Source organism: Prionailurus bengalensis, chromosome E2, assembly GCF_016509475.1.
Source record: "Prionailurus bengalensis isolate Pbe53 chromosome E2, Fcat_Pben_1.1_paternal_pri, whole genome shotgun sequence".
Lineage (NCBI taxonomy): Eukaryota > Metazoa > Chordata > Mammalia > Carnivora > Felidae > Prionailurus > Prionailurus bengalensis.
In genome coordinates this window covers 29,068,830-29,091,777 of record NC_057352.1, presented here as the reverse complement: position 1 = coordinate 29,091,777, position 22,948 = coordinate 29,068,830, and the positions used below count along the sequence as shown (strand labels likewise).

Below are 22,948 nucleotides of genomic sequence, written 5' to 3'. Positions count from 1 at the left end.
GCCAGGCCACCTTAGCATGAGTGAGAGAGGCGGGAAGCTGCCCATATCCACCCCTTGTCCCCCGTCTCCCCCGCCGCTGCCCCCTATAAGGCCTGTCATTATCATCCCGGCTCCTTACAGGTTCCTTACTTTAGGACTTTCAAACTTGAATTCCTCTGAAGTCCTTTGGCAAGAGAACACACACCTTCATCCTGGAGATGATTCTCCTCCAGGCTGGCAAGAAAAAGAGAGAAAATCCCGTTCGTATGGTAACATTTGTTGCGGAAGACGATGTCGATAAGGATTAGCCTGCTTGCCCCCCAGTTAGAAAATCCAACATCTGAAAATCTATATTTAGCAGATGAAGTAAGAAGAGATATAGTAGGAGCATGAGGGTTTTCAACTCCAGGGACGTCTCTGGGAGAGAATTCACCCCAGGGCTCCTCTATATAAAAGGTACCCTCACGTCCCAGTGATCTAATATCCTTTTCCCTTTCTTATTAATGGAAGCCTCCTTCGGTTTGGGCAACCATGTGCATGCGCTTGGTGAAAAAAACTACCTTTTGACTCTCCACTACAGCCAGTGACATCCACACGGCCATGGACACATAAGGGGAGGTTGACAGATGGGGCTCCGGGAATTTCTCTTTAAAATGGAGAGCTTGGATGGGGCGCCTGGGTGGCGCAGTCAGTTAAGCGTCCGACTTCAGCCAGGTCACGATCTTGCGGTCCGCGAGTTCGAGCCCCGCGTCGGGCTCTGGGCTGATGGCTCAGAGCCTGGAGCCTGTTTCCGATTCTGTGTCTCCCTCTCTCTCTGCCCCTCCCCCGTTCATGCTCTGTCTCTCTCTGTCCCAAAAATAAATAAACGTTGAAAAAAAAAAATTAAAAAAAAAAAATAAATAAATAAAATAAAATGGAGAGCTTGGGGCACCTGGGTGACTCAGTCGGTGAAGCATCCAACTCTTGGTTTCAGCTCGGGTCATGATCTCACGGTTCTTGGGTTTGAGCCCTGCGTCGGGCTGTGTGCTGACAGTGCGAAGCCTGCTTGGGATTCTCTCTCTCCCGCTCTCCCCGCCCCTCCCCTGCTTGTGTTCTCTCTCTCTCAAACTTTAAAAATGAAAACAACAACAAAAGTAAAAATAAAATAAAGGAGAGCTGGCCTGGGCCTCCTGTCCTTCCTGGATACACAGACTGAATCTGGGGACACGGAAGCAGTGTTGCAGGTATAGCAGCCATCTGCTGACCATGAGGCAACCAACCATGGCTTCAGGCGAAGCCACTGACTGGGGACCCCTGCTGGCCTCATGGAGCCATTACACCAGCCCTGCGCCACCTACCTCCAGACGGGTTGGACACGGAATAAAGAAATCCTTTACTGGTTTGAGCCACTGTACCTAGAGTTCTTCCCTCACTTGCAGCCTAGTGTAGTCATAACTGATACACTCAACGGCGAGGCATGCCTCTAACAAGAATTTCCAAGTGGCAAAGTCCGATCAGGATATAATCAATGGGACACCGGCAGAGCTATCCCACCACAATATCCACTTTGTGACGGTGATCATGGGTTTCAAAGGCCTTCCGCTTCCTGGAGAAATCAGCATATTTATCTCCCTGATAGAATTGGAAACTGCCCAGAACATGTCATAAGAAGTCCAAGCTAGTGGCATCTAAAGGACGGGAGGCTTAGAATCAGCTTCAGGTCAACAGTGGGAGCACAGTTTATGGCTCACCTTTTAACTTGCCCCAAACCCCACTCCACCTTCCAGGGTGACCTTCACTCTACTTCTCCTGTGTTCTTAGGCACTCAGCCTCCCTTAGAATCCACAAAACGTGGGGTGCCTCGGTGGCTCATTTGGTTAAGCTTCTGACTTTGGCTCAAGGCACGATCTCGAGGTTTGTGAGTTCACGCCCCACGTCGGGCTCTGCACTGTGCACGGCCCGCTCCCGAGCCTCTGTCTCCCTCCCTCTGCCCCTCTCCCACGCACGCTCTCTCTCTCTCAAAAATAAACATTTTTTAAAAATAAAATAAAACCTGGGAAAGGAACACCTGTGTTTAAAAAAGACTTTATGCATGTAACAATGTACGCTTCACAGTTGGAAGCAGTCAGCCCCTCATTTTCCAGGTAAGAAACCTGGGATTCAGAGCTTATTATTTAACTCGCCTGAGATCACAGCAGGCCTTGAAGCTCAGCCTGCTTGACTCCAGAGTCTCGGGCCTCAACCATTAGGCCACACGGAGGCAGTATACAAGCCGACAAACCAGGAAATATAATTCCATTAAAAGAATTAGCACCTACGTGCCAGGCTCTATCAGCTTCATGCACCCAGCACACAGAAGGACAAACCCAACAGCCCAACCACTCGGTTATCCACCTCTGTTTTACCCGCTTCCATGGAGGAAGCCAGGGAATGAATGAGGCCTCCTCAAAGCAGGGAACCCCTCAACTCACCAGAGTTCTTCCAGTGTCACGTTCTTTTCCAACATTAAGGCTAAGGCCTGAGCCCCCACACTGCCGATGTTGTTTCCCACCAGGCTGGACGGAATCAAGGAACAAAAACACATCAGAGCAGGGAGGGACCTCAGAGATAAGGTAACCCGGGAAGGGCAAAATGCACGACGCACGTAGCCCCACATCCTGGTCTGCTTCGTTCAGACATTACCAACTGACTACAGTGCTCATTTTCATTAAGCTAAGAAGCAGCCTTAGAACTCTTTCCAACGTGATGTCCTGGGTAGCCATTATTCGTGGACTGCAGTTGGTCCCTGAGATAAAATATATCCGATCCAGGAGCGCCTGGGTGGCTCAGTCATTGGGACATCGGACTTGATTTCGGCTCAGGTCACGATCTCACAGTTCGTGGGTTCAAGCCCTGTGATGGGGGGCTCTGCGCTGTGTAAGCGTGCAGCCTGCTCGGAATTCTCCCTCCCTCCCTCTCTCCCCTTCCCCTGCTCATGCGCAGGTGTATGCACACACACTCTCTCTCTCTCTCAAAATAAACCTAAAAAAAATTTTTTTAAATATATTTGATTCAGCCCCAAACCTTCAATTAACAGATAGGGAATCAAGACCCTTAAGGGGAGAAGGAACACCTCCAAAGTCACCCAGAAAGACTCAAGTGTCCTGACTCCAAACCCAAGGGTCTCTTCTTCACATCCCACTGCCTAACACAGGGGGCTAAGAACAAAGTTCAATCAAATGAAGGACCCTCAAAACTGGCCCAGGCCCCTCCCTTCCTCATCCTGGCTCCCTGTGACCATGCAGACCCCAAAGCTTACCTGAGCCACTTCAAGCTCTGGTGATCACCCAAGGCTTCAGCCAAGGCCTGGGCCCCTTCGTCACCCACCTTGTTGCCCCAGAACCTAAAAAGGCCAACAGATTGCGTCATTTGGTCAGGGAGTAACTGCTATGTGTTCTAGACATGCGTGAACGGTGTCCTTCCTCTCCATGGTTCTGCCCCTCTGGGACCTTCCAGAAAGATCTCAGGGGGGCTCCTAGGCCCCAGCAAAGTGGATCTGCCTCCACCTTTTGGGAGGGATGGTGAAACTGAATTCATTTTTCAGTCAGACTTACAGAATAGTAGAGGCCCACCCAGCACATGTCCTCAGGGACAAGGAACTCAGTCACTCACTCTCAAAGTCAATTCACAGCATGGTGACATTTTCCCTGATATTTAGGTCAGATCTGCTTCCTGGTGCCTGCTACCCACAGGTCCTCAACTACCCTCTGGGAGCACCCAAAACGAGTCTCACTCTTCTCCCGCAAGCCAGCTCTCTCTCTTGTTCTTCCCTAATGTCCCCCATTTTGTCACGGTGTCATACTCCTTCACCTCCTGGGTCATCCCCCTCAGACCCACAGAAATTGAGAAACTTCCCTTTTCCAAGGTGGAGCCCAACTCGTTCCTTATGACCTGGCTGTTTTACATATGGGAAGCTAGCCCAGACCTGTCTGTGCACATGTGAGCAAAGCTAGCCGAGCTAGGATGTTCACCACGCTTTCATTCATCCGGTTAATATTTATTGAGCTCTGGCTGTGTGCCAGCACTGCTCTGCGCCCCTGGGGAGAGAGCAAAAAACTACGTCATAGCGAAAAACCTGGAATAACGTGAGGGCGCACCGACATGGGGCCAGTTACATAGATTACAGACATCCAGCTAGTGGAATACCAACCAGCTAGTCTTTTAAAATTGAAGTTGTTGTGGTACAAAAGATATATTGTTAAGCAGGCAAAAAAAAAAAACCACACACAAAAACAAAAACCAATATTCAGAACGGTTTGTGTCATATGATAGGGGCGGGGGTTAGCACAGTGCTTGGTGAGTGCAGACAGGTGCCTTAACAAAGAGGTGTTGAAAGAGAACAGCCGGCATACGCTGGTTGTGACCTCGAGCAGGAGAGAGCTTGGTGGGGCTGGGGCCACCCTTGTACTGGACTCTGTGCTCCTGGTAATGCAGCGTGGAAAAGGTGCTGATCTCTCAAGCAACCCGGTTCCGCCCTTAGCTCCGGCTGAGCTTGTGGGCAGCTTGCCTGCCGAGGAAATGGGTTGGGCCCTAAGGTTACTGTCTCTTCCTACAGTCTTGGGTTCTCAGACTCCCATTTCTCATCAAATGGATGCCAGCTCACACCAGGTAAGGCAGGACAGCAGCGGGGCTACAGGGGACTGCCCGGTTGCAACCCTGGGGGCGGCGGGGGGGGTAGTCACTCAGCCGCCAGAGGAAGCCCCTCCCCTACACACACATACTCTGGGGACCTGTGGTCTGTGGGACTGCCCTCCCAGCCTGTGCCTGACTCCTCTCCCCTCACTGGAAGGCTCCGCACGACCCTGCAGCCGCAAACGCTCAGAAGGACCCGGCGAAGCCCCCTCCTGTCCTGGGTCCCGTCTCCAGCCTGGTCCACTTACTTCTCTTCCCTTGATTCTCACCCCTTGGGTGGGGCCCAGGCAATGGCACTCTTCAGAAGCTCCCAAAGGTGAGAGGCACAGCCCTAGCACCAGTGAGGACCAGAGGGCTTCCTGCCACCCACTCATGGGCACTGCCCACCCCCCACATCCTGAACTTCCTGTTTATTGAGTGAAAGGCAAGTACTGAGGCAGCCAGGGGCCACCCGCTCTCTCCCGCTGCCTCTGGGGCCTTCCAGCTGAAAAATTGCACCTGCTAAGTCCCCCAGCCCACCCCCTCGGGGGCCCCTCTGCCCCAGAATCCAACCTACCCCAAGAACTGCAAGGAGGCGTTGGCTCTGAGCCCCTCAGCCAGCACCTGGGCTCCCGAGGCAGTGATGTGGTTATTGCCCAGCCTGGAAAAGAAGGCAGGGAGGCTGAAGGAGTGTGGGACGGACGTGGGGGTGTTAGTGCCCAGAAGCACCCGGGGCTGGTGGAGGAAGTGTGTCCCAGACACAGAAACGTGGAGAAAAGCTTTGAGGCAGCCCGACTTCTTCCTGCCTGTCGACCAGACTGCCCGGGTGCTAGTCTATTCCTGCTTGGCCAACCTTACTCAACCGTGACTCCCGTGACTCCCGCTAGTTCATTCTCCAGCTGCAAAGGGAAAAAAGTGGGGGGAAACCTGTTTTGCAAAGCAGTGTGACAGGTATGGGCAGGAGGCACTATTGTCAGCTGTCCTAGGAGGTGGTTTCCCCAAGGGAGGGAGGGTGACTCACTGTCACACCTTTTCCTCCTGTCTCAGCCACCAGCTGGTGCCAGACTCCATGCCCCTTGCAGCTTTCCTGGGTCCCTTGTTGCTGCAGGTGGCTGTCACCTGTTCCGCCCAAGCTGCTGGGAAAGGGCAAGGGATTCTGCTGGGGGGTTGGGGGGTTGGAGGAGGGAGGGTTCAGCCGTATCCAGATACCTCAGAGAACTTTGGAGAGGTCCCCAGAACTCTTACTCACGACCCCAGGCTTCCTGGAATTAATAACACACTTTTCCTCTTTTTAGAGAACTTTCACGCCCTTGAAGCCACTCTGGCTGACAACTACCCTGCAGAGCAGGCGCTATTATCCTCTTTGAGAAGGGGCAGGGTGCCCTCCCACACCTCTGACCACAGGCTGCTGTGCCGGGAAATTCAAGGTCGCTTCCCACAGGCTGCTCCCAGCCAGTGCCTGGGAAACACAAGACTCTGCTGGGCAAATCTGGCTGGAGGACTCCCCCACAGCCTTCTGTGCTCTCAGAACTGCCCCAAGGTCTAGAGGCTTCCTCCCAGCCTTCCTTCCTTCCTTCTCCCTGTCTCTCAGGGTCAGACTTGCGCTGTAGTGAGCTGACTCTCCCAGCCTCCCCCAGCCCCCTTCCCTGTTTCCCCTCGGAGGCATTTTTCCCAACAAACAGTTCCGCATCTAATCCCTTCTGGGAGGGCTGAACTACGGTAGGATAAACACACTGAGAATTTACATGATTACCCACCACCTTTTAGCCACTAAGCTCCCTCCATAAAGCACTGACCATATCACGCCAGCTTTCTATGTATCCTAACTCATTTAACCATTACAACAACCTAGGAGGAAGCTGTAATTATTATCTACATTTTACAGAGGGGGAAACAGAGTCACAGAGACATTGGCTGACCCAAGGTCACATAGCAAATGAGGATTCAAATCTCAGGGATCCTAGATCCAAACCTTAGTTGGTCTGGCCCCAGAACCCCATGCTCTCTCAACTATTCTGCTATACCAGCCCAAAACCCAGGCTTCAAATTCTGAGCATAGTACCTTCCCACTACCCCACAGCCTTCCCTGGGGGATAGGCCAGCCTCCCGCTCTGGCCACAGCCGCTCTCAGCATCCTGAGTCTGGGGGAGCAGGTGGTAGCAACAGAAGAGAGTCCTTTGTGGGGAGCCCGGGCGACCAACTCTTGACTTGGGCTCAGGCCATGATCTCGCAGTTCGTGAGTTCAAGCCCCGTATCAGGCTCTGTGCTGACAGCGCAGAACCTGCTTGGGATTCTGTCTCCCTCTGTCTCTGCCCCTCCCCTGCTCGCTCTCTTTCTCTCAAAAGGAATTGAATTTTAAAAAGTTAAAACAAAAAGAAGAAGAGAGTCCTTTGTACGGAACAGCGCCACTGGGGCTGGCTTCAGCAGCCCTGCCTGAGACTGGGCCACATGGTTAGTAATTTCAACATGGCGGCTTCGAACCCCAAACCCAGCCCAGCAGGTACGAAGAATGGACAAAAGCGATGGTTTACTTTGTCTTCTTTTACTGCCACATAAATCCAGGAAGCAAGAAGACCCCAGGGAGAAAGAGAAGCCAGGCTGACCCGGGGACCAGCAGGAGAGGTGACTGAATGGTGTCAGATGGGAGAGAGACCCCCACTGAGCCAGGAATGTCAGGAGCAGCAGAAAGGCAGACATCAAAGACTGAAGCGCAAAGCCGGCACCCACCGAGCTGGGCAAGGACCTTCTGAGAGCTTTTCAGCAACTGGCTGTCACAGCTGTGGTGGCAGGTGACTCCACGTGCCTCCCCCCACAACACGTGCTCAGTGAACACCAGGGAACCCGGTAACCCCAGACAGCTTGTGACACTCTTAGACACAGGGAAGGAAAGGGTCCCAGAAACCGTCTTCAGCCCTGGGGGGCCAAAGGTCAAAGGGCAGGCAGCCCTCAGCAGAGCCAATCCTGGGTTTGCTGGGGAGGTCACAGCATTAGCGAAACCCTGCTCAAAGGAGACACTGCCCCTGATTCAGTCAGCAGATCACGAGCCCAGTAGGGGCCGAACCAGGGCCAGGACCAGACCGAACTGACGCAGCTCTGAAGAAGAAAAGCCATTTCCACAGAATAGGAAAGCCCTGGGCTCACCTCAAAGCCAAGAAGTTCTGCCTGCACGCAAGAAGCCTCGCCACGGAGTGTGCACAGCCATCGGTCAGTTTGTTGTTGAAGAGACTGGAACGTTCCAAAGGAGAGGAGACATGGAGACCTAGCACAGCAGTCAGGGACCACCCCAAGCCCAGGGTAGCCCGTTCCCGCGACCCAGGAGTCACCTGCACCCTCCAAATATGCCAACACCCTCGCCGCAGCTCACGGCTGCTGCCCAAACGGCACGACCCGGAGCGTGGCCGGGGACACAATGTCCACCACTCGAGCCCGACTTACGCTAACTTCTGCAGCTGCTCACAGTGAAGAGCATGTTCGACGAGCTTGCAGATGCCTCGGTCTGAGATATTGTTATCTCGCAAGCTAAGAAAAAAAGACAAATAGATTTGGAAAATGGAGCTGATAAAAGAGAAATAAACAAGACCCCAAAAGAGACTTCTGCTCGTGCCCAAAGTGCCAGCATCTGTGTTTCTGGGAAACACCGCAAGGGCTGAGCACCCCAAGAAAGAGGAGACGCCCCCATCCCTGGTCAGGGTGCTGACGTCATGCACCATGTGGGGGACCGCTCAGGAGGTGGGGCCCCAGAGCTCCTGCTAAAGAACGCTGGAGTCCCGGCGGGTCACTGGAGTCCTAGGCTGAGGCACTGTTTCTATGCTTGTAAAACAGAAATGATCACCATAGCAGCCTCACAGAAGGTTCCTAGCTGGGAGGGTGTGGTGGGAACTAGCCAGGCCACCCTGGGGGTGACAGTGGGTACCAGACGGCAGACCAGTCAGACAAGAGTGGCCAAGATTCTGGAAAACCAGCAAGTGAGCCGTGGTTAGGGAGGCCCTGCCGTCCAGCACTTCACCCCAGTGACATCACTCCTGTCGTCAGACCCTGCCTAGAAAGCCCCCTCTGACACTCCTCTCGGGGTGGCGCCCCCAAACTCACCTGATCACAAGATCTTCAGAAAGCATCCCTAAAATACAGACTCTGGGGCCCCTCCCCTGGAGCTGGCAATTCTGGGAGTGGGGGTGGGGTGGGGGGTTGGGGCCCAGGGATCTGTGTATATTAACAACCGTGCCTAGGATTCTTCATCCTCGGGCAGATCTGGGAGACCCTGACTTAAAGACTAACAGCTTGGGGATCTGGAATCTTCCCTCCATGGAAACTCTCATCCTCAGCAGCCACTTAGTAGCTATTTGCTGTAAAAAAAAAAAGGGGGGGGGAGATGGTATTCCCAGCCTCACCTGGCTGAGAGAGGATTTAAAGAGACAGCACACACAAAGTCCTGTGAGTGCCTGGCGCAGGCAGAGGTAGCTGTAATCAAGGCTGCTCGCACCCATGGGGCATCTGATGTGCCAGCACCGACCCAAGCACTTCCCAATAGTAAAGGTGTTTAATCCTCACAAAAGTCCACGATGTAGGTACCATTATGATGTCCGTTAGAGGGAAGGCAGATGAGGCACAGACAAGTGAAGTGACTTTGCCAAGGTTGCACAGCACCTAAAGGATCTGGGCCCCAGGCGGTCTGGCTCTAAAGCCCACCGTTAAGCATGACCTTGTACGCCTCTGTCCCAAGGCCCCCTGTGGGCTCCTAGAACCGTGATTTCCAGGCTGCAGGTTGTGACCCGTTGGTGAGCACGAAACCAACTTCAAAGGTCCTGAGCGGCGTTTTGAAAAGAGGAAAAGAATGAAAGACTGCAGCGTGCATCAGAGTTCGCACGGGAAAGTCATTCTGTGAAGTTTTTGTTTCAGGTTTGGACGCCTGTGCATCTAAAGGTGCATTTGCACCTTCTCTCTCACTGTAGGTCACAGCCAAAAAATTTTGAAAGCCAGAACCCTAGAGTCAGATCCAGGGCCTAAAGAAAGCTATATGGGGGCACTTTGTAGACAGGCTTCCTGGAGGCTGAGGGTTTGTTTCTGTTGGCATGGAAACATTTCAAGTGGGAGAGATACAGTATGGCTCTGGGGGAGAGGAGCACCTCCTCGCCAGCCTCTGTCTCTCTGTGTCTGTCTCTGTCTCTGTCTGTCTCTCTGTCTCTCTGTCTCTCTCTCTCTCTCTCTCACACACACACACACACACACACACACACAGGAAATACCTGACCTCCAGATCATTTCCCCTCCCACATAATGCTGGCAATTTCTGTGTGGAGAGTAAAGAGCAGTAGAACTTAGTCAAGGTCTTTTATTGCTCATGGAAAATCAAGCTGGTTCCCACAGACCAGCTGTTTTCACAGGGTGGCTCTGGACTCCTTGGAGCAGTATCACCAGGGATGTCAGTTAGAAAACATAGATCCCTGGCCGCACCCCCCACCCCCCCAGACCGAGGGAGCGAGAATCGCTGGGGGTAGGCTTCCGAATCTGCATTTCTACATGCTTCTCTGCACCTCTAGGCTGAGCATGGTTACCAGACCATCCTCATCTTCCTCCGAAAATGGAGAGAGACCTCTAGCCCCCCCTCAGCCCTTGGACACATCCTGGGAGTGGCATGGCTTTCCTGAGGAGAGAGGATCCATTCATTCTAGGGATGGACTGGTCTAGAAGGATCATCCCAGCCAGCGGTTCCTGACCTCCCGGGGCTCGAGGACCCCTTTGAGAACTATGGGCTCATTATCCACAAGAATGGACTCGTAATTCTATCAGGTAAATGACTCCCACAGATGGGTCTCGGACTTCTTGAGTGAAAATATGGCGGTTCCTCCTTCCCGGGGAGATCGAGTAGTGTACTGGCCATCTTTCCATTTCCCTGGCCAGATCCGCTTTCCTCTTTCTACCTGGCTCTCGGTCCTGAGGGGCTGATGCCCATGGACTACAGCAGCAGGCACCCTGTGTTGGCTTCCCGTCTGGGGGTCAAGGCAAGAACAAGAAGGGGAGGAAGAGCCAGGGTTTATTCCCCAGACCCCACCCTTCCAGCTTTCTGTAGCCTCAGTTTCTATCAAGCAGCCTTGTCCACACCTCTCCCCCAGCCCTGCCCCTCCAGGCTTGAGGACGGTGACAGCCCCGTCCCCACCCCCACCGCCACAGTCACTGGCCCCAGGACCCTGCACTTTCCCTTCTCGCTCTTCCTAACTGCTGCCCAGTCCCTTCTAAACAGTCCGCAAACCACCCAATTTCAATGTGTCATCTGTTTCCTCCTGATATATTCACAACATACATTACCTATAATGCACACGTGAGCTGCATAAAATATGCTAACGTTATATTATTATTACATTATGCGAACAAACTTATGACCGTGGTCCCTATGGAAAGGATAACGCAGGCCACCCTACAATTTCTAAGAGATATCCATATGTTTGCTCCAAAGAGAAAAAAAGTCTTAATGCTGTAGCCCAGAGGAAGTAGGCCATCGTAATATATTCAAGGAGAGGCTTGTCCCTTGCTTCGGGGCAAATAAAGTCACCTGGGATAGACCAAAAGCCCTGGAAGGCTGTGAGTCGATTTTAACTTGAAGCTACCTTCTGCTTTTTCAGTGGTTTTAAACAGGGCGCAGGACATCCCCTTTCAAGGATGGAAGGGAAGTTGGGGAGTCTGCAGAACGCTGGCCACGAGACCCGGGCATGCCCTCTGCTCTCACCTGGCCCACGGGTGCTGGAACAGACAGTCCCAAGGGGGAAAGCTCACGCCCTCAGAGGGGGCAGGGGGAGGGTGCTGGGAGCAGTACAGGTGGTGGCGAAAATCTCATCTGGACCCTGCACAGCATGCGGGCTATGAGGGCAGGTGGCAGTCCGTGGCCACTTTCCAGCTCTCGGATCCTGAAATCCTCATCTCATTGGGATTTTAAAATCTCTCGTGGGGCACAAGTCACCTCTAAATTCCGGCTCATTCCTAATACAGACACTTAGCACACAAAACTTTGCACATCACTTCAAGGTTCTCATGGAGCCCCTGAACGCTGTCCATAGATAGGCTGCTTGTGGGGAGCACAGACCTGTCCCCGGAAAGGTGTGATCTGTGAACCCCAGCTCTACCATTTCCTGGGTCACTCGAGACCAGTCACTTTGCTTCTCTGAGCCTCGATTTGAGGATAATGGGGAGCGTCTGGGTGGCTCAGGGGGTTGAGCGTCCAACTTCAGGTTAGGTCACGATCTCACAGTTCGTGAGCTTGCGTCTTGGATCACACAGCCTGCTTCAGACCCTCTATCAGTCCCCCGCTCACGCTCTCTCTCTCTCTCTCAAAAATTAGTAAACATTAAAAAATTTTGAGGTTGGGGCGCCTGGGTGGCGCAGTCGGTTAAGCGTCCGACTTCAGCCAGGTCACGATCTCGCGGTCCGTGAGTTCGAGCCCCGCGTCGGGCTCTGGGCTGATGGCTCGGAGCCTGGAGCCTGTTTCCGATTCTGTGTCTCCCTCTCTCTCTGCCCCTCCCCCGTTCATGCTCTGTCTCTCTCTGTCCCAAAAATAAATAAACGTTGAAAAAAAAAAAAAAAAACTAAAAAAAAAAAAAAAAAAATTTTGAGGCTAAGGGGGATAATAATGTCCCTGCCTACTGCCCAGGGTGGTCACGGAGATTAAAGGAATTAATTCCAGGAAGCGTGTAACACAGTGCCTGACACCCAGGACATTCAATAAGCATGGCTGTCGTTCTCCTACGTTGTAACGAAGGCTCAGACCGGGGAAGGGGCTGGGCTGGGGGTTGCACAGAAGGGGTGGCAGACTGGTGCTGGGCCCCGACTCCTGGGTCCCAGCTCGGTGCTCCCACACCAGCATCTCCGGAGTGGCATCCCTTCCCCCCCTACACCCCCCCCCCCCCCCGCACCAACCCGTGCACAGCAGGCAGCGCCCAGCAACACTCACTAAAGAGCCTTGCACACATCGAGACAAGGCAGCAGCTGCTCCACACCAACGTCACCTACAGAGTTGTGGTCCAGCTGCAGGGCCACGGGCCGCCGCAGGTGCCGCAGCACGAACGCCAGGGCGGCACATTCCGCGGGGCCCACGCCGCAAAAGGTCAGCTTGAGGTGCCCGACCTTCAGGCCTCGCACGGCCTCCCGCGCCAGTCGCTCCTCCTGCATCTCGTACAGGCTGCGGCTGAGCCAGACGAACCCGGGCATGGCGTGCATGCTCTTGGCCTCCCCGGGCACGGCCGGGGGGATGGCGTGAAAGTGTTTGTGGAGGCTGCGCGACAGACACCACCGGGCGCAGACCTGGCGCCGGAGCAGGGCCTTCTCAGACGCCTGGCCCTCGGCCAGCAGGCCCCTGTGCTCCCGGGACAGCAGCCCCGCCAGGAAGGCCGCCGTGATCTGGAGGTTGTGCGGCTCGGCCTCCTGGAGCAACGCCGCCACGCTGCCCTCCTCGCGCCCCGGGCGCCGCACGCACGCCGCGGGCAGCAGCCTGGCCAGGAGCGAGCCGCCCGGCGTGTGACAGCGGAAGAGGCGTCTGAGCGAGGACGGTGGCACGTCGGCGCTGAGCACGAGGTAGATGGCGGCGAAGAAGCACTGGAAGGTGATGTGCAGGAATTCCAGGGGGGCGACGCTCCCGGGCGCGACGCTCTTGGCACGCACCAGGAAGCCGAGAGAGACGTCGTCGCCGTCGACGTGTGCCGCCTGGAGCTGCCTGGAGGAGAACACGTAGCAGCACGTGCCCAGGCCCCAGAGAGCCAGCCAGCCGAGGTGCAGAAGGGCGGGGAGCCTGCCTCGAAGCAGCCCGGGCCCCGGGCTGCGGGGGGCCACGTCGGGCGGGGAGGCGCGCAGCAGAAAATGCTGCACGATCAGCAGGTACATACCCGTGGTGGTCCTTGGGGACCCCCCGCCCGGCAGCAACAGTTCCTGGTGGCATTTGGACACCATCCACGTGATGACGGGAAGGTGGCACAAGCCGTGCAGGGCTGAGGTCGCTCTGAGCATGCGGATGAGGCGGTCGGCCACCCCCGGCTCGCGGTGGCGCTTCCTCAGGTACAGTTCGATGCCCTCTTCCGAGAAGCCCTTCAGGTTGAGTTCCACGCGCAGGTACTTCCTGAGGAGAGCCGACACCGCGTCCGGACGGCTGGTCAACACCTTGCGGGCGTTCTTCAGCAGGTTGCCCTGCAGTAGGTTGAACAGCAGATTCTGGACCGACGTGGGGTCAGTCGGAGAGCAGTGGCGCTCGCCGCGATCCGTGAACCTGAACCTGAACTCGTCGAAGCCGTCGAAGGTTAAGAGGACGCGGTTGGGGTGGTCAAGGAGGAACTGGAAGACGTCCTGGCGGCCGACGTCGGGCCAACAGCAGTGTTCAAAGAGCAGCGTCTGCACGGACAGCGGCTTTGCCACACGCTGCAGCTGCCGGCAGCTGAATGGGAAGACGAAGAGGAATTCCCGGAAGTGGCGCCCCGTGGCCCACAGCAAGTGCACCCGCTGCAGCAAAGTGCTCTTGCCGCTGCCCGCCTCGCCCACCACCAGCACGGTGTCAGCGTCCTCGTTGAGGTGGCCACAGGTGCTGAAGAGTTCCTCCAGGCCCAGGGTGGCGGGGCTTTTCGGCGGGGGGCCGGCCACGCCCAGCTCTGTCCGGATTTCCAGAACATTCTCTGTGTATACTTCCTCCAGGCAAAGATTGTCTGCCCCATCATAGGTGCTCAGGAAATGAGACTGAGCAGATAGCGTGGTCCTCAGCTTGGACATGTACTTCTCACACGCGGCATCTGGAAGAAGAGGCAAGTGAGGCAGGCTGGTGGGGAAGACGCCATCTGACAGAGCAGGTGCATGGGGGAATGTGATGTTCTGCGTGGAGACACTAGCTGGCGCAGGCCAGTCCTGGCTGTCCCCTTGCAAGCTACGGGCTTTGATGATAGTCACGTAACCTTCCTTAACCTGGGTCTCCCCACCTGTGAAGGAGGAAAATGGTGGTCCCTACCTTACAGGGTTTACACGGACCAATTAAGATAATTCAAGTCAAGTGCTTCCATTCAGTGTCCAACACAAAATGCTCAAAGGATATTAGCGAGTGGTATTATTATTACTGACATTGGGAAGATCTGTAGATTAGAAGGAGCATTGGGCTGGGATCAGAAGACTGGCATTCCAATGCCTGTCCCGCCATACTGGTCAGATAGCCTTCACCACTCAACCTCGGTTGTGTCTTTCTAAAGACAAACGGTGTAAGAGCCTAGGAGCGCAGTTTCTAAAGCCAGATACACCTGACTTTGAAAGCTGGGTCCACCATTAGCTTGCACAAGCCACTCAACCTTTCTGGCCTCAGTATACTTATCCCCCGAATTAGGGACAATCCACACCTTGAAGGATTGTTACAGGAGGAAATGAGATAAAATAGTTTGGAAGAATGTCTGACGTATGACAAATTCTCAGAAGATGGTATTTATTATCATTATTACTAAAGGATTTGGTAGGCACACCAGCGGCACCCATGTCCTAATCCGTATGATCTATGAACACGTTACTGGACTTGCTACAAAGGGACTAGCCAGAGGGGCACCTGGGTGGCTCAGTCGGTTGGGCGTCCGACTTCAGCTCGGGTCATGGTCTCACGGTTCGTGGGTTTGAGCCCCACATCGGGATCTGTGCTGACAGCTCAGAGCCTGGAGCTTTCTTCAGATTCTGGGCCTCCCTCTTTCTCTGCTTGCCGCCCCCCCCCCCCCCAATCATACTCTGTATCTCTCTCTCTCTCAAAAATAAATAAACATTAATTTTTTTTAATAAAAAAAAAAAAAGGGACTAGCTGGGGGCGCCTGGGTGGCTCAGTTGGTTGAGCGTCGAACTCTTGATTTCAGCTCGGCTCATGATCCCAGAGTCATGGGATGGAGCCCTGCTAAGCATGGAGCCTGCCTGAGATATTCTCTCTCTCCCCCACTCTCTCTCTCTCTCTCTCTCTCTCTCTCTCTCAAATAAAAACATAAATTAAAACAAATCAAATTAAATTTAAGAAGGACTCGATAAATGTGACTGAACTAAAGACACCGAGATGGGGAGATTATCCTGGATGATCCAAGTGGACCTGGCACTGAATGGTCTCGGCGTCACTAGGGTGCCCGGGTCAAGCACGTGGACGAGATTCTTTAATCAAGACTCACTTCCCCATCTTCTTCGCGGGCCCTCTGCAACACAGGGTGTGCCCACAGGACTGCTGCTTTTCCTTTATTATCCCAGTAGCCAATGCGAACAAACCACTTCCTGTGTCAGGGGGTAGTTCCCTTTTAGGGAATGAGGAAGTGCTGGTCCAGAGGCCCCAGGGTGGGGGGACCTTAGAGCATCATGGCCTCACTGCTCCCAACCAAATACTGGCCCATTTGTTCTCAGCTCAGAAGGGAATAAGAAATTCTCACAGAGCACCCTTGGAATACCAAAGCTGTATTTATGCATCCGAAGGAGATGCCCTGTGTTTGTGTCTCCTCTTCTGCTCCCAGAGCTGATGATTATCACCGCTCTTAATGCCCTCTGGATATACCAGGAGCCCTGAATGGATACCAGAAGATATACACCTTTTTCTCTAATATCCTGATTTCTTTTTTTTTTTTTAATGTTTATTTTTGAAAGAGAGAGAGACAGAGCGCAAACAGGGGAGGGTCAGAGGAAGAGAGAGACCCAGAACCTAAAGCAGGCTCCAGGCTCTCTGCTGTCAGCACAGAGCCCGACGCGGGGCTCAAACCCAAGAACTGTGAGATCGTGACCTGAGCCGAAGTCAGACGCTCAACTGACTGAGCCACCTAGGTGCCCCTCTAATACCCTGATTTCTAAGGCAGGTTTTCCAGCCACCAACAATATAAAATTCTCCAGGGGGAGAAAGGAAAAAAAAAAAAAAGGTATCTCTCATTTGAAACCCAAATACATGTCCATCATCAACTTCGGAATTGTCACCCTGGGGGATCTTGCACCATGTCATAGTGGTAAAACGCATGAAAGCCAGCTGTGCTTGATGATGTCAATGGCACACATTAACCAAGGGCCCGTCGGGGCACTGTGCTCCCCGGCCCGTCACTCGCCCTCCCTGCCCCAGTTTTCACCTCTGTAAACTGGAAAAAATAACAGCCATTTCTTAAGACTGTCGCCAACAAAGCACCCGGGAGGACGCCTGAGCTGTTGCAGCTGACTTATCTGAGCCCCTCCCGTTCCAGAGATGGGTCGGTGAACTGTGTGCAATGAGAGATACCACATTATCTAAATCCACTCGGTCCTGGGGTTTCTGATAGCGACTGCAGAAATCAAGAGATAACAGCCCTATCTCAAAAGTGTCTCCTTTTCAGTGCAGATAATAAGAGTTTGGCCAGTATGGGACACCTGTTTTTAGCTTCAACGCGTGGTAGCTCCAGTTTTCACGCTGCAGCTCACGAATAAAAGCTAACCCTAGTATTACACATGGGAACCCTTTCGATCTTCCCACTAGCCCGGTGAGCCGGTGGTGGTGTTATCCTTGAAATCAGGAAACTGAGCCTGAGGGAGGCCCGCACAGCCAGTGAGGAGAAATCTAACGGATGTCTCGCTCTGGAGTTTCGCTCTTAACCTTCAATCTGTACAGCCTTTCTTTCCCTTTCTGATGAACGGAGAAGAACATACACATACCACCGAAAGGCAGGGCCACCGGGACTGACAATTCCTGAACATGTCGTAGAAGGAAGGCGGCCAACCCATTCGCCTTCACGGTCGCAAGATCCAGCAGCCTTCTTGCCTGTGGGGAAAGCAAAAGTCGGTGTCTTTCCAGAAAGCCGACGGACGGGTGTGTGAAGGTTTCCGCGGATTACTCCAATTTCATAGACGTCTCTCCCCCCACCACAATAAAAGGCCAGTAAAACAGCCACAACAGCGAGACACGGTATTATGTGGCAGAGTGAACGCACAGCCAATCTGGCCCCGAATAAGAGTGAATAACATAAAAAAAGGAAAGGAAAAAAAAAAAAAGACATAAATCTATAAACCTGCAAGGATAGGAAAAACAGTTCTGGAAGCTGCAAATCATTTGGAAGAGAGGCGATTTCATGGAGCCCTGAGGCTTGAAATCCCATCTCTGAGTATGACCTCCCACATTTTCATCGCCAACCTGAACTGCTCCCCTGAACCTTCGCTGGGCACATCTCAAACTACCTCCCTGCTGTCTCCACTTACATGTTCCATAAACACCTCCGGCTTAACATACCCAAAACAAAACCCCTAATCTACACCCACCCCCACACCTACAGGTGCAACTCTGTAACTCTGAACCCTGGGACACATTCTACTTCTCTTCCACAGCCCATATCACCTCCCAGGATGTTCTGCCATTTCCTCCCTTTGCTTATTGCCCGTCTCCCTGCACTGGAATGTGAGTATTTCCAGGACAAGGGTTTTTGTCTGTTTTGTTCACCGATATATCCTCAACACCTAGAACAGTGCTGGCACAGAGCATGCACTTAAGGACTTGCCAAATGAATAAATAGTAATAGACTTAGAAAAGCCCCGAAGGCCAAATCCTCATCCAACAACGGGCAGGTTGAAAAGCACACAATGTACATCTCAGAATCTATAAAGGTCTCTGGAATTAAAAGCATCAGGTACAGGGACACCTGGGTGGCTCAGTCGGTTAAGCATCTGACTTTTGATTTTGGATCAGGTCGTGATCTCGCAGTTCGTGAGTTCCAGCCCTGCGTAGGGCTCTGCACTGGCAGGGTGGAGCCTGCTTGGGATTTTTTCTCCCTCTCTCTCTGCCCCTTCCCTGCTTGCTATCTCTCTGTCAAAAAAAAATAAATAAAAAGAAATAAATGACGAACTTTAAAAAATCTTATAATGTAAAAAAAAAAAAAAAGCATCAGGTACCTTGAGAACCAAAGGAAATGGTCAAATTAAGGAGGGCTAAGTCAAAGTGGTTTATAAAACAGATCTCCAATTTCCTTTACCCACTCCAAGTCAACAGCAACCATCCCTGCCCTGCCATGGCAAAGTGCGGAGATTTACATTCTGGAAAGGCTCAAACAGGGTCCTTGGACTGGGAGGCACCAGGTACAATAATGGAAGTGGGTGTCATACCCTAAAAGAAGGTTTAAATGACCATGTGCAAAATGAGTATTGAATGCCGATACCTCTCCCCAACACTATAACCACCCAGCCCTCAGCCCTCTAACTCACTGGGTCCCCACAACTCTGGTGGTCAGACCTTAACTTCCAGGCAGGAGGTCTGTGACGTCTACACTGGTAACTTGACCAACCTAGGGGGAAAGGTCTCAAGATACAAGTAGAACCACTTCCCAAAATGTCTACAGTGAAACTCAAGGTAGACAAGTATCACCTGCAGCCTCTGAGTTTCCAGTGAGTTTTAGAGAGTCTATTTCAGTCATGAGAAGACAACTAAGGATCATCATATGCCCAAAGAAAGCATCTAATATGGGAGACTGAGCCCAAATAAGTGGAGAAGGGAAAAGCAACTTGTAGGATAAAAAGGTTACGCAGGGTGAAAAAATAAAATCTGCCCCCCCCCAAAACAAACAAACAATGACAATAACAACAACACCAAAAAAACCACACCGTATCATTATGATCCTTAAGTAAGACAAGAAATTGCATCCATAAAACAAAAACAGGATGCTATAATAAGAAACATTTTTAAATAGCTCTTGGAAATTAAAAGTGATAGCAAAAATGAAAAAATGCAAGGTTTTAAAGATAAGTTGAAGATATCATAGGGGAAGTAGTACAAAAGCACACAGAGATGGAAAACAGAAAAGAAGGAGAAGAAAATTAGGGGATCAGTCCAGGAGTCCTAAAATTCAAATAGTAGTTCCATAAAGAGAGAAGAGAGAAAACAGAAAGAAATCACCAATGAAGTAACCAAGAAAATTTTCCAGACAATAAAGACATGAGTTTTCGGTTCAAAGTGCCCCTTGAGTGTCCAGCACAATGGAAAAAACACTAAGGCACATCATTGTGAAATTTCAGAATGTTAAGGGCCAAAAGAAAATTTTACGTGCTTCCAGAACGAGTTATAAAATAGTTTTGGAATTCTAGCAATTCTTCTCTGGAAGACAGCAGATAAGGGAGTAATCATCTCCAAATTCTGAAGAAAAATGATGACCAACCCAGAATTCTATACCCAGCCAAATTACTGACCAAATATGAGGAAAGTCTGTGATATAGAAGAGCTTAAAATTTAACTCCTATACACTCATTTTAAAGCAGAGGTGAGACCTGATCTCCCAGAATAGAACAAACCATGAAAAGGAAGACCTAGTAATCAGGATTTAGGAAAACCAACACAAGAGGACCATAAAGGGAGATCTTGGGATGACGGCTCTGCACTGTAAGCAGAAGACTACTAGTCGAGGAAGATTGGAGCAGTGTGACTTAAAACTCAGACCTGTTGAGGGTAATTATATCCTAAATGTCCAGGCAGGCCTGGCTCTAATCCTTATCTATATCTGGCGTGTCTGCGTCACAGGCTAATATCATTCTTTCTCTCGCCCCCTGTTGCCTGGGTCAGCTGAGGACACCCATTTCATCCCACAGAAGTGTTTGGCCTGGCCCTATTCCTGGGAGCTGGAAGAGCCTTTGACAAGCTTACAACTGAACACACAGAGAGCCCACTTCCTCTGACCATATTCCAGCTGGACATCCGGTCCCTGACTCATATCCGCCCTACCAGATCCTCCAGCTGTAGTGAATCTGTATTTCTCAGGACTCACTCATGACCTTGCCCACTGACTTCTCAGCAGGAGCCCATACAAACTTGAGAAGGTGAAGCCAGACCATGTCCCTGAGACCCTGTTCGGCATCCCTGCTCCTGGGAGCCTGCATCCAAGAAAGCGAGGCAGCACTACCCTTTCCAGACACCGCTATGCTTGTGCTTGCTACATGTTTTTCAAAACGAAACACATTGCTTGGAGAATCATTGCATAAGGTGTTAAAACTATAAAGAAAAGCAAAGAACTGATTTAACACAGAAGTCAGGCTAGCGGTTGCGATCGAGGAAAGTACTGGTAACATTCTATGCCTTCGCATGGGTGAATGGGAACATGTTTATACCACCATATAGGGCATTATACGTTTCTCTGCTGGCATGCTACATTTCCCAAGTCAAAGGTCTTGGAGTTAATATTGTAAAAGAGTCAAGCGATTCAGTCTGACACCCTGGCCCTAGCCACCTTAGCAGGTGCACGAGTCAGATGGACAGCTGGTATTACAGCCTCAGGTTTGCTAACAACTGTTATGCTCACCTGTGCGAGTTCACCCCACGAAGCCCCATATTTCATGTCAGAGAGTAAAGATCATAAGCTCTGGAGACAGTCAGGCCTGGATTTGAACTCTAGCTGGGCCACTTCTCAAATGGGTAGTTTGGGTAGTAGTGTTCACTGTTAAGAAAGAGTATAGCCAACCCTACACCCTTGGAAGGTAGCAGTGTGGCATAGAGACAATAAATATAGAGGCGAAGGACAGTGCCCGGCACATGGTAGGCACTCAGTGAATAGTAGCATTGGGTATTTAAGGATATGGTTCTTTACCTTACATTTGGATTCGTTCCATAGCATTTTTCAGCCCCCAACCTGCAATCTATGACAACCACCTCTTTACAGGAAATTATAAAGGTCAGTATATGAGAGTATACAAGGCAGTCCTGGATTGGGGAGATAAGGTTAGTGGGACACACCACAAGAGCCACCCACACTTGTCAGAAATGCAGCCACTGAAGGAAAGCCACCAAGTTTGAGAACAATAGCATTCCAGAGCTCAAAACAGGCTCAGAGAGAACTGGATTCTAAAAACTTCAACCTCAGGCAGCCCAGTCCCTTTGTAAACTCCTACCACCTGCAGATCTCTTGTCAGCTACTCAGCTCAGTCCCAGCCCTCCCTGCTTCTGCTGCCCACAGAGCCCTTTCTTCAGATGGATTCTTAGCTTGTTAAAATGCAGCCTTTCTTCTTTCCTAATATCAGTATTTAAGGTTACAAATTTCCTTCTATGTTCTGCTTTCACTGTCCCCCATAAATTTTTATAAACCAGGTTCTCATTATTGTTTGGTTCCGAATATTTTCTGATTTCCATTACGATTTCTTCTTTGGCCCATGAGTTCTCCTATTTTCTTTTTTCATCAATCCAATTACCTCCTCTCTTAGTGCCCTGTTTTCTCTAGACCCGAGGCTACCTTCTCTAAACCCCTCAGAGCATGCAGACCAGACCACACTGTTGAACACGCCATCAAAAATGACAAGACACAATTCTTTAACTTCCCGTGTGGGCTGATTTGATCCCCTCAATAGATCACAAAAGACACCAAGGTAGGTGCAACAACTAACATGTCTTCTGTAATCCCCACAGAGCCAGGATCAAGGAGCTAGTACTCAGGGGACAATTGTAGGTTTCATGTGAACTAAAGAGTAACGAGAGGGGACCACATCACATCTGCTCTGTAAATACTCAGCCACCTTGAGCTAGCTTTAAAACAGTCTTGAGGACAGACTGGCTTATCCTATCAGTCTCAACCACTTACCTAAATGCCAAATCCACTTTTTTAAATAGTCAAATAAAAACTAGAAAGTCCCCCAATTCAGCCCATCCTAATGCTGCAATTTAGCTGTAATTCATTCAATAACCCATGTGCTTCATCAACAAGTATTTATTGAGTGCCTGCTTATCGAGCCCAATAAGATTCAAGAATCTGGCACATAGTAGGCATCTACCTATATTCTGGCCAAATAAATGAATGAATAAATTAACAATGAACAAACGAGTCAAGGTACTCGGTCCAACATGGCACTCTCATGCCACCAAACCCCTTTTCTGGGCATCAATTTTCCAATATATAAAATGGGATGTCAGCTACTGTTCCATCTGTACCACAAGAGCCCTGAGGGTCACTGTCTGGGGAAAAGTGTTAAAGAGTTTCCAAGACACTTTTCTGGTCTCGTGGAATGGCATCCTCGGAGGGAGTTGCACCCCAGCTCTGAAGGTCCACGAGCCAATGCAAGTCCGTATCAGAAATCCAACGTGGACATTTAGGCTACATTAGTCCATAGCAGGCTCTTACTAATAATTAACAATTAACTATGAAGTTAAATGATGTACTAAGTGCAACGTAAAAATTATTAAATACAGATACAATCCAACGAATTTTCATCATCTGTTGGGCTGTTAACTCAAGAGAGCCAAAAAGCATACGAGTACAGAATAGCATTGAGAACAGAGTTGAGAGCAGCCAATGGAAACGAGCAGTGAATCTGCTAGAAACCATTCTAAGCATCATGCAGATGAACTCAGTGACTTCTCCCGAGAGCTTTACTGATGCTTTACAGATGAGGAAAGGAGACAGGGGAG

General features: G+C 51.3%; 1 protein-coding gene across 1 annotated transcript in view; it reads right to left on the bottom strand.

Moving 5' to 3' along the window:
* The window catches only part of NOD2 (nucleotide binding oligomerization domain containing 2), a 36,421-nt gene that overhangs the window by 6,297 nt on the left and 7,176 nt on the right, over nt 1–22,948 (bottom strand). The window contains exons 3-10 of the mRNA XM_043599180.1: nt 17,239–17,344; nt 12,548–14,366; nt 8,044–8,127; nt 7,750–7,833; nt 5,186–5,269; nt 3,257–3,340; nt 2,430–2,513; nt 130–213 (exon numbers count right to left, since the gene is read on the bottom strand). Of these exons, the coding sequence (XP_043455115.1) occupies nt 130–213; nt 2,430–2,513; nt 3,257–3,340; nt 5,186–5,269; nt 7,750–7,833; nt 8,044–8,127; nt 12,548–14,366; nt 17,239–17,344 (2,429 nt within the window). The remainder of the gene's footprint in view (nt 1–129; nt 214–2,429; nt 2,514–3,256; nt 3,341–5,185; nt 5,270–7,749; nt 7,834–8,043; nt 8,128–12,547; nt 14,367–17,238; nt 17,345–22,948) is intronic.